The sequence below is a fragment of the Lolium rigidum genome, chromosome 3 (assembly GCF_022539505.1).
Source record: "Lolium rigidum isolate FL_2022 chromosome 3, APGP_CSIRO_Lrig_0.1, whole genome shotgun sequence".
In the NCBI taxonomy this organism is placed as follows: domain Eukaryota; kingdom Viridiplantae; phylum Streptophyta; class Magnoliopsida; order Poales; family Poaceae; genus Lolium; species Lolium rigidum.
The window spans coordinates 95563347-95578003 of NC_061510.1; the positions used below are offsets into that span (position 1 = coordinate 95563347).

Consider the following 14657-nt stretch of genomic DNA (forward strand, 5'->3'; position numbering starts at 1 on the left):
TAATGAGGGCCAGGGAGGAGGCGGCCACCCCAAGCACCACAAGATTAAGCCCGCCACTAGATGGCGAGCGCCCCCTCCCCAGAGCCCTAGCCGCCCCCTCTCCTCTATGGTTCCGCCGCCGCGAAGCTCGCGCCGGACTTCTCCACCACCACAGACACCACGCGTGGGGCATGCCATTCGGTTCAAGAGGAGCTACTACTTCTTCTTATTTGGAACGGGGAGGTGGACGTCGTCTTCATCAACAGCCGAGGAACGTGTGACCCAGTACGGAGGAGTCTTGCCCGTTCGTGGCGCCGAGGCGATCGTGATCAAGATCTTCTACGCGCTTTTTGCAAGCGGCAAGCTTAGCGAAGCTCCGCCGGACTTCTCCACCACCACCGACACCACGCCGTCGTGCTCGTCGGATTCAAGAGGAGCTACTACTTCCGCTGCCCGCCGGAACGGGGAGGTGGACGTCGTCTTCATCAACAACCGAACGTGTGACCGAGTACGGAGGTGCTGCCCGTTCGTGGCGCCGGAAGCGATCGTGATCAAGATCTTCTACGCGCTTTTGCAAGCGGCAAGTGAACGTCTACCGCAGCAACAAGAGCCTCATCTTGTAGGCTTTGGAATCTCTTCAAGGGTGAGACTCGATACCCCCTCGTTGCTACCGTCTTCTAGATTGCATCTTGGCTTGGATTGCGTGTTCGCGGTAGGAAATTTTTTGTTTTCTATGCAACGTTATCCTACATATACGTATAATTTTATTTATTTATCCAAATTCTTAGCTATTTGATAGTTTTCATACTATTTTCCCCCAAAATTCTTAGGTAGTAAAAAAAAATGTGATCTCTTTTAGTTGGCTCGCTCAACTATTTCTTTCAAGCTCCGCCACTGAAGGCAGGGTACAAAAATATAAGAGTCAATCTGTCCGTGCTTATGAACAGGGTTACATGCATTACCCTCAAAATAAAAAGGTTACATGCAGTAATATCCGAAATCGTTAAAAAAAGGCCGACATTCGCGAAGGGAAGAGAACGTGCTCCGCATGCGACAAGTGGCGCGATGTGGCGCCAGAAAATCTCTGTGAAGTAGTATCCCTGCTCGCCATGTGTTGCAAGGGGAAGCAAGGTGGGGATGAAGGAGGAGAGAGAAGAGCTGGGTTGCGTCAGTTTTCCCTTTTTTCATAGATTTATTTTTTCAAAATGAAATATCTCGAGAATCGTAAGTTCAAATGACGAACCGTTTCCACTTGAGATCCTCTCGTCGAGATCTTTAAAACTAGATCCCATGTTGATAGGTTTCGAGATACTTTTTTTTCGTACTTCCTATACTATTATGTTTGTACTCGTGTTGTGTATCTAACTGTACCCGTGCATGAACCGATAAGTACTTCTCTTTTGAATATTTTTGGTGCATTTTTCCCTTTACTCGTCTGAGCAATTGTATCTGTACTCGTTCGTGTGCGCGACTATACCTGTCTTATGTGGACGACTGTACATGTACTCGTTCGTGTCCGCGACTATACCCGTCTCGTGTGCGCAACTGTACTTACTCGTGTGCGACTGTACCTACCAGTGTACGCGACTGTACCTACCCGTGTGGGCGACTGCACTTGTACTAGTTTGTGTGCGCCATTGTACTTACTTACTCGTGTGCGCGACTGCCCGTGTGCGCGATTGTACTTGTACTCGTTCGTGTGCGCCACTGTACTTACACGTGTGCGCGACTGTACCTGCCCGTGTGCACGACTGTACCTACCCGTGTACGCGACTGTGCCTACCCGTATGCGCGACTGTACTTGTACTCGTTCGTGTGCGCCACTGTACTTACTCGTGTGTGCACGACTGTACCTACCCGTTGGTAGAACTGAACCAGTGTAGATGCATGCATAGTTGGTAGAACTGAACCAGTACACGGGGCGGCCAGCCATACTTCGTTTTTGTTTGATTCTCGTGCATGCGTGTACACGAGACGTACATCGCGGGAAGGCATTCGGTGGCTACGGAGGGAATCGTTGAGGCACTCACGGGACCGCGCAGCAGATGCCACGTGTCAAATGAATGTGAGCCGACTTTCCTCTGGGAAGGTCGGTCTCTACGTAACGATACCCAGTAATATTGCTTTTGTGTTTATCATCACAATTCATCATCTGGTCTATGGGCTGGGCCGCTGGGGCTCTCGCTCCATCCAGTATAAAAATAATGTACGGCTATAATGTATCCATATTTGTAATAATACTCCTTGCTTCAAAAAAAAATTGTAATAATACTGGAGAATGACATAATCATGAACTAGTGTAGAAATGTTTTCTTATCATCATGCATTTAAGACTGATCGAAAAATATACAGTCCAACAATATATCTTCCGTGATAAACCGTTGCTTCACATTCATATCTAAAAGAACTTCGAGTCCTTGACCAATTTGTCAAACATTATATCTTTGTGATAAAGGAATGTTAATGTCATCAAATTGTAGTTACGAATCATATATAAGCTTTGAATGGTCAAAATTCAATTTTCAAGACCAGATCAACCAGCAGTCCAGAACGAAACTCCTTTGTGGTTATTAGAAGCTGGCATGAAAAGAATAGGCAACCAGTTACACCGACGTACTCTACATCAGTTTTCACAAGTAATGCATTCAAGTTTAGAAGGGTATATAATGGCATATACAGGTACGTTAACTGTCTGTTTATCTGTACTCCTCTCGAAGGCAAATGTAACTGCTGCCTTTGGTCCTATCCACTTTGGCAATTTTCTTCAAAATTTCAGTAAAATGTTGCTTCTCCTGCAGTACATGGATAACAAGACATCAAAATCCTGTTCATGCATAGGGCAGATATAACAATATACAGCAGGGCGGATGCACTGAAAGACATACAAGTCGGCAATAAGATGAATCCAAGGTATGAAGCCAGTATGCTTTACCTCTGGAGTTCTGAATCTAGGCCTAAATCTGGAGACAAGATCTCGCGGTGCCACAGGAGCAATCGCAATAAGTACTCTCATGATTTCCTCCTCTGTTATTGTAGATTTGTTAGTGTCACTTCCTGCCAAAGCAAATGCCTCTCGAAGGCAAATGTAACTGATGCCTTTGGTCTTATCCAGTTTGGCAAATTTCTTCACAATTTTAAAAAAATGTTGCTTGTCCTGCAGTACATGGATAACAAAACAAGACATCAAAATCATGTGCATGCATAGGGCACATACGGCAGGGTGCATGCACTGAAAGAGATACAAGTCGGTAATAAGATGAATCCAAGGTGTGAAGTAGTATGAAAAGCAAAAGACCATGCAGTTATTAAGAACGCAATATTTCAGAGCAAAACGCATCACAAAGCCAGTATGATTTACCTCTGGAGTTCTGAGTCTAGGCCTAAATCTGGAGGCAAAATCATGTATTGCCACAGGAGCAGTCGCAATAAGTACTCTCCTGACTTCCTCCTCTGTTACTGTAGATGTGTTGGTCACACTTCCTGCTGAAGCAAATGCTTTTGAAATAGGTTGCAATGAAGAGAGTGGCTCCTCCTTGACACCCAATGCCTTTGTTTCCTGTACCACATTTAGGACGATCAGAGAAAGAATTTCATGCAATGTCACAATTATATGATTAAATACTAAATTTCACATGACATACAAGTTCTTTCTTTGGCTTCTTCAGCGCTGGGCTATTAGATGTTTTTGAATCATCACCCCCTGATCTTCTTTTCTGATTGGAGCTAGGTACATGTGGAGTGCAAATAGCAAGTCCAGTTGCTGTTAGTTTAGCAGGGTTGTTTTCCTGTGGTTCACATTTGCATTCATCTTTCAGTTTTGGAGCAAGTACTGGAGATGGTGACTCATCTTCCTGCTGAATAAGAGTAGACATGAAAGCAAGTCAACAAAACTGCTTGTGCACCTGCAACTCGTGAACTTTAAATCATACACAAGTTTAAGAGGAATGGTGATCATTACATCAGTATCTTCTTGGTCATCGTCATCGGATTCACTTTGTCCATCCGCAGGACGGAGCAGCTTTTTTAGTTCCTTACCGGACTTGCTCAGGCTACCCACTCCTTGTTCATCCTCATCATCATCCTACAGAGCATTGCAATCAGAAATGTATTTATAAACAATTCTGGTGAAGGCAGTACTGTCTGTAGATTTAGTAAATAGTATACTTGCAGCATTTTGGCAAATTTCTTCACATTTTTTAAAAAATGTTGCTTGTCCTGCAGTACATGGATAACAAAACAAGACATCAAAATCATGTGCATGCATAGGGCACATACGGCAGGGTGCATGCACTGAAAGAGATACAAGTCGGTAATAAGATGAATCCAAGGTGTGAAGTAGTATGAAAAGCAAAAGACCATGCAGTTATTAAGAACACAATATTTCAGAGCAAAACGCATCACAAAGCCAGTATGCTTTACCTCTGGAGTTCTGAGTCTAGGCCTAAATCTGGAGACAAAATCATGTATTGCCACAGGAGCAGTCTCAATAAGTACTCTCCTGATTTCCTCCTCTGTTACTGTGGATGTGTTAGTGTCACTTCCTGCCGAAGCAAATGCCTCTCGACGGCAAATATAACTGCTGCCTTTGATCTTATCCACTTTGGCAATTTTCTTCACAATTTCAGAAAAATGTTGCCTGTCCTGCAGTACATGGATAACAAGACATCAAAATCCTGTGCATGCACTGAAAGACATACAAGTCTGGTAATAAGATGAATCCAAAGGTATGTAGTATGAAAAGAAAAAAAAATGCAGTCATTAAGAACACGATATCTCAGAGCAAAACGAACCATAAAGCTAGTATGCTTTACCTCTGGAGTTCTGAGTCTGAGATTAAATCTGGAGGCAAAATCTTGCGGTGCCACAGGAGCAATCGCAAAAAGTACTCTCCTGATTTCCTCCTCTGTTACTGTAGATGTGTTTGTGTCACTTCCTGCTGTAGCAAATGCCTCTCGAAGGTAAATGTAGCTGCTGCCATTGGTCTTACCCACTCTTGTTATTTTCGTCACGATTTCAGAAAAATGTTTCTTGTCCTGCAGTACGAGGATAACAAGATATCAAAATTCTGTGCATGCATTGACAGGGCACATATAACAATATGTCGGCAAAGTGCATGCACTGAAAGACATACAAGTCGGTACTAAGATGACTCCATACTATGAACTAGTATGAAAAGCAAAAAAAAATACAGTTATTAAGAACACAATATTTCAGAGCAAAACGCATTGCAAAGCCACTATGCTTTACCTCTGGAGTTCTGAGTCTAGGCCTAAATCTGGAGACAAAATCTTGCATTGCCACAGGAGCAAACGCAATAAGTACTCTTGTGATTTCCTCCTCTGTTACTGTAGATGTGTTTGTGTCAAATCCATCTAGAGGAAATATGTTTAAAACAGGCTGCTCCTTGATACCCAATGTCTTAGATTCCTGTACCACATATAGAAAATCCGAGAAAGAATTTAATGTGATGATACAGTTATAGGATTATAAACCTTAAACTTCACATGTTCAGCATGAAAATAGAAGAGAAGACATACAGGTTCAATCTTTGGCTTCTTCAGCGCTGCACCATTAGATGTTTTTGAATCATCACCCACTGATCCCCTTTTCCGATTGGAGCTAGGTGCATCTGGAGTGTAAATAGCAAGTCCAGTTGTTGTTAGTTTAGCAGGGTTGTTTTCCTGTGGTTCACATTTGCATTCATCTTTCAGTTTTGGAGCAAGTACTGGAGATGGCGACTCATCTTCCTGCTGAATAACAGTAAACATGAAAGCAAATCAACGAAACTGCTTGTGCACCTGCAACTCATGAACTTTAAATCACACACAAGTTTTAAGAGGAGTGGTGTTCACTACATTAGTGTCTTCTTGGTCATCGTCATCAGATTCACTTTGTCCATCAGCACGACGGAGAAGTTTTATAAGTTCCTTACCGGACTTGCTCAGGCCACCCACTCCTTGTTCATCCTCGTCATCATCCTACAGAGCAGAGCATTGCAATCAAAGATGTATTTATCAACAATTCTGATGAAGGCAACACCACCTGTAGATTTAGTAAGTATACTTGCAGCATTTTGCAGCAGGCCTAGCATATTAACTGATAATGTGAGCACAAGCATGTGCACTTCTTTCTACCTGCTTAATTTCTTGTGGAGCAGGGTTTTCAGTATCAGATAAATCAGGTCTTACCTCTGGGTCAACATAAGGATTCTCATCATCATCACTGAAGGCCTCTTCATGCTCCCAATCATCACCTGCTAAAGAGCAGGTTCCAGCAAAGACTATTGAGGACTGTGCATATGTATAAGCAAGTATATTTCTTTGCCCTGATTAACTAGGAATGAGAACGGAAAGTATGTGCAACTTGTTGACACTGCATTCCATGTTCAAAAATCACTTTACGAATCCTATAGCATTTTTGAAAGTATCATGCACATGATATACCACGACTTTTATATTCATGAATACTTTCACATTTTTTTGGAGCTTGGAAATTGGTTTCCGAATAACAGGGTGCACTGGTAACCAGTTGGTCACAATCCGCTGTGGGATGAATGAACAGCTTTCGAATACCAAGAATAATAATCAGCATGTCCTATATTTAAGAATTCTCAAAATGTTAACAGGTATCGATAGTATTTGATGAGCATACCTATCTCAATTTCAGCATCAAAATCAAAGTCTTCTATCTCATCTTCCTCCTCATCATCATCCACGCCCTTAGTAGAAAGCCCATGGGCATTTCTCCTTGGAGCTCTGGCTTCTTCGTCCTCCTCCCCTTTGTCAGGGTGATACCCATCCTTGTTCGTATTTTCTTTCTTGGATCGGACCTTGTCATTTGCTTCATCAAGGTTTTTGAACTCGGAACCAAAGGCACCAGGTCCATGTGTAGCCAACTTCATCATCCATGGTCCATACCCAGTTGTGCTGCTTCTCCTTCTTTTCATCTTCTCTTCAGCTTCTTCCAAAGTCAGCTGTTTGTATTGTGCGATTTTACTGAAGTTATACCTGAGAAGACAAAAGAGACTGTAACTAAGATAACACTTTCTTGATGCCTTCAAGCACATAATTACTAACAGGGAAATACCTCTTGAAGCTTATCTCTTGCAGGTATCTATGTTTTCGTGGTGATTATTGTTGATATGAAATGGGGAAAATAAGGAGAGAAGCAAACTTTTGAGTACCAGGAACCAACAGGAACAGCATGGAACTCCTTGCCGTGCATCATCAGCAAATAATATGTAGGGGTAGCAGACTGTGATGCCTCGAGTTGGCTTTGGTACCGATGTTCCCCTGTTCCATCTTCCAATATCCATGGCTTTCTGCTGTAGTATTTCTCCTGCTTTGTTGAACATGTGTGACGGACGATTAACAGGATTACTCGAACAGAACATTTGTAGCAAAATTATCAGGGCTAAAGTAACAATCAACGGCAGAAGGCTCTCCTTGCAGTTACATTTGCCATCAGATGAGCAAAATAAACTCCACTTGTAGCAAGTATTGCAGAAATTTCGACACGGATTCCTTATTGCGTGTTGGATTAGCACCGAAAATTTCGACAGCATATCTGGTTGGACCATAAACAGTAACGATGATCACATCCATGATTTGGAGCCAGTACCCGCATAGTGGCAGTAAGCTGTCGTCCTTCGGGGCCATCCTTACGAAGAGACCAGTGGTTCCCCGCAATCTTCTTCTCCGAGAAGGGCGGTAAACTGGTGGCGAACTTGCCTATCCAGACGGCCTTCTCCGCGGTGGTATCCACCCGCACATTGTACTCCTGCGCGTGCCGTCGGAACAGCAAATCAGTCACGGGCACCGAAACCCAAAACCGCCGAGCGCGCTGGCTGCGGCGGCGGCGGCGGCGGCGGCAACGGCATTGGTCGCGGAACTGAAAACCTAGGGGGCCGTCGCGGGAGGGGCAGGCTGTACCCGGATGAGGTTGGTGACGGGGGCGGCGCAGACGGCGCAGCGCGTGCGGGCTTGCGCCATGGCCTTGCCGCAGGAGCTGCAGACGGTGGCGTGGCGGCAGGCCGTGCCGTAGAGGTCGGAGGCCTTGCCGCAGGCGTCGCACGCCGGCTTCAGCACCAGGCTAGCGGTGCCGGGGGCCATGGTTGCGCCGCTGCTCGCTACGTAGGGTTTGATTTGGGGCGGTTCGGAGGGGAGGAGGGCTGAGCGCGGGCGTGTCGGCTCAAAAGCCAGAACTCGTTGTTCCAGGCTCCGAGGAGGGGCAGAGCAGCCGTCTGTGGTCCCTCCGATTTGAGTTCAGTAATGGCCGTTCCGCACTTTTGTGATGTTTTCGGGCTAAGAGTATCTTCAGCCGCGTTTTCTAAATCGTGTCCAACTTGAACGTTTAAAGGATGTCTCACATTCGTGTCACGTTTGAGGGTGTTCCTCTCTAGCCGCGTCCTCCAAACTTAACACCGGCTAATTTTCTATTTAAAATTAACAATTTTTAGGGTATTTATAATTTTGGAAGAAAACATTGAAACGAACGATGAAGAACATTCAGAAACCTTGGAAAACACCAAGGTAGGATATAAAACCTAGACTAGAGGGTGGTACCAGTCTTCTTCTTCGCCATCGTCGTCGCTATCATCGCCTGATGAGTCGCCGTGGTAGTGGATACAACAAAACTCTTTGTCAAACACCTTGACGCTCATCTTGTCATCGTCTTCTTAGAAGAAGTTCACCATGCAGCCGACCTCGATGTCATGGCCGCGGGCGAATTTCTTCCAGCCGGTGTAGAGGTAGATCTTGCCTTCCCGTCGAACAAGGCCTCCACCGTCCACCGGCAGAAGTTGCAGCCTCCTTCCCGCAGGTTCACCGAGGCCGGCTCCCGGCCGTTGAGAAATTCGGCGAACGCGTCCCGGAGCTTCTTCTTGCCAAAAGGGTCGTCGTTGATGAAGAGAACGAACACGAAGTATTTGTTGCAGGAGAAGTCCTCTTCTTCAGGCGACGACAAGTGGTGTCCTCGACCGCGGCCGCAGCCAGTTGAAGAACCCGCCATGGAGCACGTGTAGAGAAAGTAGGATGGCGGCTAGGGTTGTGGATGTGTGGTAGCGACGGCGAGCGGGGGCGGCCTTTTATAGCCAATGGCGGCGCGGGAAGAGATGGGGAGAAAGCGCGGGAAGCGGTGGAGAAGGCGCGCGAACAAGCGCAGGAATGCGAATGGAGGCGATGCGTGGAGATGGCACAGCGTCGAAGGGACGTCTCGCCTGCACCGCTTTGGAAACCGTTGTCGCCATTATGGCAAAGCTGCAGCGCTGCATGCCTCTGCATCGCTGACGAATTAGGCCTGCCACTCGCGGCACGGGTTTTCCTTCTGCCCGGCGTCCCCGCACTGTTCCTTGTGTAGCGAGGACGGACTCAGGGCGCCGGACATCGTATTAGACCGCGCCAGACAGAAAAAGACTTTGGGGCACGCGGCTGGGGGAGGTCAAACGTCTGGTGCGTTCCAAATTCCTTTGGAAGACGGTTCCAGGAATGCGATTCAAGATGCTCTAACTGACATTGTTTTGTAGTTTCGACAAGATGACATTGGAGAGTGACATTTTGGCTCTTGGGTCCCTTTATTTTGTAATACGTGTTTTTGATATATTTTAAAATATTAAAAAATCAAACAAAAAATTCACATCTACATCTTTACATGCTACATGGGTAAGTACAAAGTCTTTCTATTCAAAAAGACAAAATTTGGTGGTAAGAATAAGACTTTTTTGAAACATTTTTTATCCGTTTTACATCGAGCATAAAAAATAGCTGTTTCCTTGAAACCGTATGATTGTCGAGATGTACATGCCAAATTTTTCTTATAATTTTATAACAATTAGATTTCTTTTTTTTTATGGAGGGAGCATATGCACTAGGGAGCCGAATTCAATTTTCGATGACATTCTTCCTACTATGTCTACTTCGCACATCTAGTTCCGTAATCAAATGAGGTAGGCTCACTTCTTATCTCTTGTGAGGTTAGAAAACAAGAAAAAGGTGCAGCCGAAGCTCACCGAAAATGAAAAGCCCACAAGGCACTACCCCTGGTCTCCATGGTCATATGTGCATGAAAGAGCCCTCTGATCGATCTCGCCTTTGATGAGGATCTCTGTATGTCGTCTATGTCAGCGTAGGCACTAGGACTAGGAGGTCGCAGTCTACATGGACTAAATCCCTCACACGCGTGGTGAAGGAACAATCATGGCAAACATGGTGTTACCGTCTTGGGGTGGGATCGAGATCCAGTGCCTTGACTCTATCAAGTCACCAATGAACAGTTATGTGCCTTGACATATTAATCGTTGGATTGCAAATGTACAGCCACGATTGAGTACTGTGGCATATGTACTGTAGATGGGCCCTGCAGCATATTACTGTAGACGAATACCTGTAGCTGATGTTCTGTAGACGTGTTCTGTCGCAGAGAACTGTTGATGCACATCTAACCGTCCATTCTCAATCTAACAGTCGGAAAAGGGGGTCAAAGCATAGTACTGTTCATCAGTGCCTTCACACAAGCAAGGCACTGGATCTCAAGGGGTGGATATGGCAAAGCTTGCAAATAGAGTCATGCGGCCATACCCGAAGAGCAAGATTGGCCAACATGCGGATCTTGCAACGTGCGACAAGCCAAGCAAAGAATTTGCATTTTGGTTCACCATGAGTTCTCCAAATATCGCCTTTGCGTTTAAATCACAAATTCATCATCTATCCTAAGAGCTCTTTCCATCGGTTCATTATTCTGACCCAGGGGCACTCGCTCAATCCAGTATAAAAAATGATGTACAACAATAATATATCGATATTTGTAATAATACTGGAGAAAAACATGATCATGAACTATATCTTGTATGCTACCACTATCCAATGCAGGACTGTAGAAGTAACTCTTTTCTTATCGCCATGCATTCAGACTGATCGACCAATATATAGTCCAGCAATATATCTTTCATGATAAATCGTGGCTGCACATTCATATCTAATAGAACTTCAAGATTTAACAGTATCCTCCTTGGACAATTCGTCAAATATTATACATCTCGTAATAAAAGGAATGCTACTATCATCACAAAATTGTAGTTACAAACCATATGTAAGCTATGAATGGTCAAAATTGAATTTTCAAGACCAAGTCAACCAGCACGGATCTCTTTTGGGGTTACAAGCTGGGCATCAAAAGAATAAGCAGGCAAGCAAGGGCAACCAGTTACTTACACCGAGCGTATTCTACATCAGTTTTCACAAGTAACGCATGCAATGCTAGAAGGGTATAATGGCATATACAGGTGTGTTAACTGTCTGTTTATTTGTACTCCTCCCGGAGGTAAATGTAGCTGCTGCCTTTGGTCTTATCCACTTTGGTAATTTTCTTCACAATTTCAAAAAAATGCTTCTTGTCCTGCAATACAAGGATAACAAGACATTAAGATAACGTGCATGCATTGATAGGGCACATATAACAATATATCCTCAAAGTGCTATGCACTGAAAGACATACAAGTCGGTACTAAGATGAATCCATGGTATGAAGTACTAGTATGAAAAGCAAAAAACCATACAGTTATTAAGAACACAATATTTCAGAGGAAAATGCATCACAAAGCCAGCATGCTTTACCTCTGGAGTTCTGAGTCTAGGCTTAAATCTGGAGGCAAAATCTTGTAGTGCCACAGGAGCAGTCGCAATAAGTACTCTCCTGACTTCCTCCTCTGTTACTGTAGATGTGTTGGTCACACTTCCTGCTGAAGCAAATGCTTTTGAAATAGGTTGCAATGAAGAGAGTGGCTCCTCCTTGACACCCAATGTCTTAGTTTCCTGTAGCACATTTAGGACGATCAGAGAAAGAATTTCATGCAATGTTACAATTATATGATTAAATATTAACTTCACATGACATACAAGTTCTTTCTTTGGCTTCTTCAGCGCTGGGCCATTAGATGTTTTTGAATCATCACCCCCTGATCTCCTTTTCTGATTGGAGCTAGGTGCATGTGGAGTGGAAATAGCAAGTCCAGTTGCTGTTAGTTTAGCAGGGTTGTTTTCCTGTGGTTCACATTTGCATTCATCTTTCAGTTTTGGAGCAAGTACTGGAGATGGTGGCTCATCTTCCTGCTGAATAAGAGTAAACATGAAAGCAAGTCAACAAAACTGCTTGTGCACCTGCAACTCATGAACTTTAAATCATACACAAGTTTTAAGAGGAGTGGTGATCATTACATCAGTATCTTCTTGGTCATCGTCATCGGATTCACTTTGTCCATCCGCACGACGGAGCAGCTTTTTTAGTTCCTTACCGGACTTGCTCAGGCTACCCACTCCTTGTTCATCCTCGTCATCATCCTACAGAGCATTGCAATCAGAAATGTATTTATCACCAATTCTGGTGAAGGCAGTACCGTCTGTAGATTTAGTAAATAGTATACTTGCAGCATTTTGCAGCAGGCATAGCATATTAACTGATAATGTGAGCACAAGCATGTGCACTTCTTTCTACCTGCTTAATTTCTGGTGGAGCAGGGTTTTCAGTATCGGCTAAATCAGGTCTTTCCTCTGGGTCAACATAAGGAGTCTCATCATCATCACTGAAGGCCTCTTCATGCTCCCAATCATCACCTGATAAAGAGCAGGTTCCAGCAAAGACTATTGAGGACTGTGCATATGTATAAGTAAGTATATTTCTTTGCCGCGTTTAACTATGAATGAGCACGGAAAGTATGTGCAACTTGTTGACGCTGCACTCCATGTTCAAAAAGAACTTTATGAATTCGGTAACATCTTTAAAAGTATCATGCACATGATATACCATGACTTTTACATCCATGAATGCTTTCACATTTTTTTGGAGCTTGGAAATTGGTTTTGGAATAACAGGGTGCTGTGGTAACTAGTTGGACACAATCCGCTGTGGGGTGAATGAACAGCTCTTTCGATACCAATAATAATCAGCATGTCCTATATTATTGCATAAAGGGGGGCAAATTTAAGAATTGTCAAATGTTAGCGGATATCGATAGTATTTGATCAGCATACCTATCTCAATTTCAGCATCAAAATCAAAGTCTTCTATTCCACCTTCCTCATCATCATCATCCACGCCCTTAGTGGTAAGCCCGTGGGCATTTCTCCTTGGAGCTCTCTCTTCTCTCTCCTCCTCGTCTTTAACAGGGTGATTCCCATCCTTGTTCTTATTTTCTTTCTTGGATTCGACCTTGTCATTTGCTTCATCAAGGTTCTTGAAATCGGAACCAAAGGCAGCAGGTCCATGTGTAGCTGACTTCATCATCCATCGTTCATACCCAGTTGCGCTGCTTCTTCTTTTTTTCATCTTTTCTTCAGCTTCTTCCAAAGTCAGCTGTTTGTACTGTGCGATTTTACTGAAGTTATACCTGAGAAGACACAGGAGATTGTAACAAAGAGATCAGTTTCTATTGGAGGCCTTGAAGCACATAATTATTAATACTGAATTTTGAAACTTGCAAGCGGTATCCCTTGGTAGGGAAAAACCTCTTACTCTTGCAGGTAACTACGTTTTTGTGGTGATTATTGTAGATATGAAACAGGGAAAAAGAAGGAGAGGAGCAAACTGTGAGTACCAGGAACCAGCAGGAACAGCATGGAACTCCTTGCCGTGCATCATGAGCAAATAGTATGTAGAGGTTGCAGACTGTGATGCCTCGAGCTGGCTTTGGTACTGGTGTTCCCCTGTTTCATCTTCCAATATCCATGGCTTTCTGTTGTTGTATTTCTCCTGTTTTGTCAAACATGTGCGACACACAGGTTAACAGGATTACAGGAACACGAACAAGATGATAGCCACGCAAGTTATCCGGATCGAAGGAAGGGTATCTCTAGCAGGTACATTTGCCATTAGATGAAGAAAATAAACTCCACTTGTTTCATATAGGTATTTACTAGTAGCACGCTGCAAATTTATGATCAGTTGGTTGCCAACAAGTACAGTTATATTGGGGAAGTTTGCTCACAACAGAGTATTCCAGAAATTTCGACACAGCTCCCTTGTTGCGTGTTGGATTAGCACCAAACAAAAGGGTTTTACATCGTGGCAGCATATGAGGTTGGACCGTAGAAAGTAATGATTGATCAGGCATCCATGGTGAGGAACTAGTACCCGCATAGTGGCAGTAAGGTGTCGTCCTTCAGGGCCGTCCTTACGAAGAGACCAGTGGTTCCCCGCAATCTTCTTCTTGGAGAAAGGCGGCAAGCCGGTGGTGAACTTGCCTATCGAGAGGGCCTTCTCCGAGGTGGTATCCACCCGAACATTGTACTCCTGCGCGTGCCGCCGAAACAAGAAATCAATCACGGGAACGAACCGAAAACCGCTAAACGAGGTGGCGGCGGCGGCGGCGGCATTGGTCACGGAACTAAGAAACTAGGGGGGGCGCGCCGCGGGAGGGGCAGGCTGTACCCGGATGAGGTTGGTGACGGGGGCGGCGCAGACGGCGCAGCGCGTGCGGGCCTGCGCCATGGCCTTGCCGCAGGAGCTGCAGACGGTGGCGTGGCGGCAGGCCGTGCCGTAGAGGTCGGAGGCCTTGCCGCAGGCGTCGCACGCCGGCTTCAGCACCAGGTTGGCGGTGCCGGGCGCCATTGCTGCGCCGCTGCTTGCTCCGTAGGGTTTGATTTGGGGTCGGTTGGGAGGGGCGAGCGGGGGCGTGTCGGCTCAAAAGC

General features: G+C 44.9%; 1 protein-coding gene and 1 pseudogene across 1 annotated transcript; both read right to left on the reverse strand.

The window, feature by feature from the left end:
• Positions 1 to 2527: 2527 nt before the first annotated feature.
• Positions 2528 to 8090, reverse strand: LOC124695211 (transcription initiation factor IIF subunit alpha-like). Its single transcript, XM_047228089.1, has 15 exons — positions 7911 to 8090; positions 7600 to 7758; positions 7163 to 7317; positions 6631 to 6986; positions 6114 to 6232; positions 5835 to 5957; positions 5517 to 5729; positions 5227 to 5406; positions 4791 to 5012; positions 4399 to 4620; positions 3938 to 4060; positions 3621 to 3833; positions 3338 to 3535; positions 2912 to 3133; positions 2528 to 2771 (listed from the first exon to the last, which is right to left on the reverse strand). Exons 1-15 carry the CDS (start codon positions 8088 to 8090, stop codon positions 2676 to 2678), a joined length of 2781 nt encoding a protein of 926 aa, XP_047084045.1. The 3' UTR covers positions 2528 to 2675.
• A 3184-nt stretch (positions 8091 to 11274) lies between these two features.
• LOC124697705 lies at positions 11275 to 14457 on the reverse strand (annotated as a pseudogene).
• Positions 14458 to 14657: the final 200 nt, after the last annotated feature.

What these genes read in the sequence shown, in the direction of transcription:
- LOC124695211 (XM_047228089.1), bottom strand. Translation starts at nt 8,090, where the DNA reads ATGGCCCCCGGCACCGCTAGCCTGGTGCTGAAGCCGGCGTGCGACGCC. An exon ending in AGCTTACTGCCACTATGCGG is followed by an intron (nt 7,318 to 7,599) that starts GTACTGGCTCCA and finishes TCAACAAAGCAG; the next exon opens with GAGAAATACTACAGCAGAAA. An exon ending in ATGACCAAGAAGACACTAAT is followed by an intron (nt 5,730 to 5,834) that starts GTAGTGAACACC and finishes ACTGTTATTCAG; the next exon opens with CAGGAAGATGAGTCGCCATC.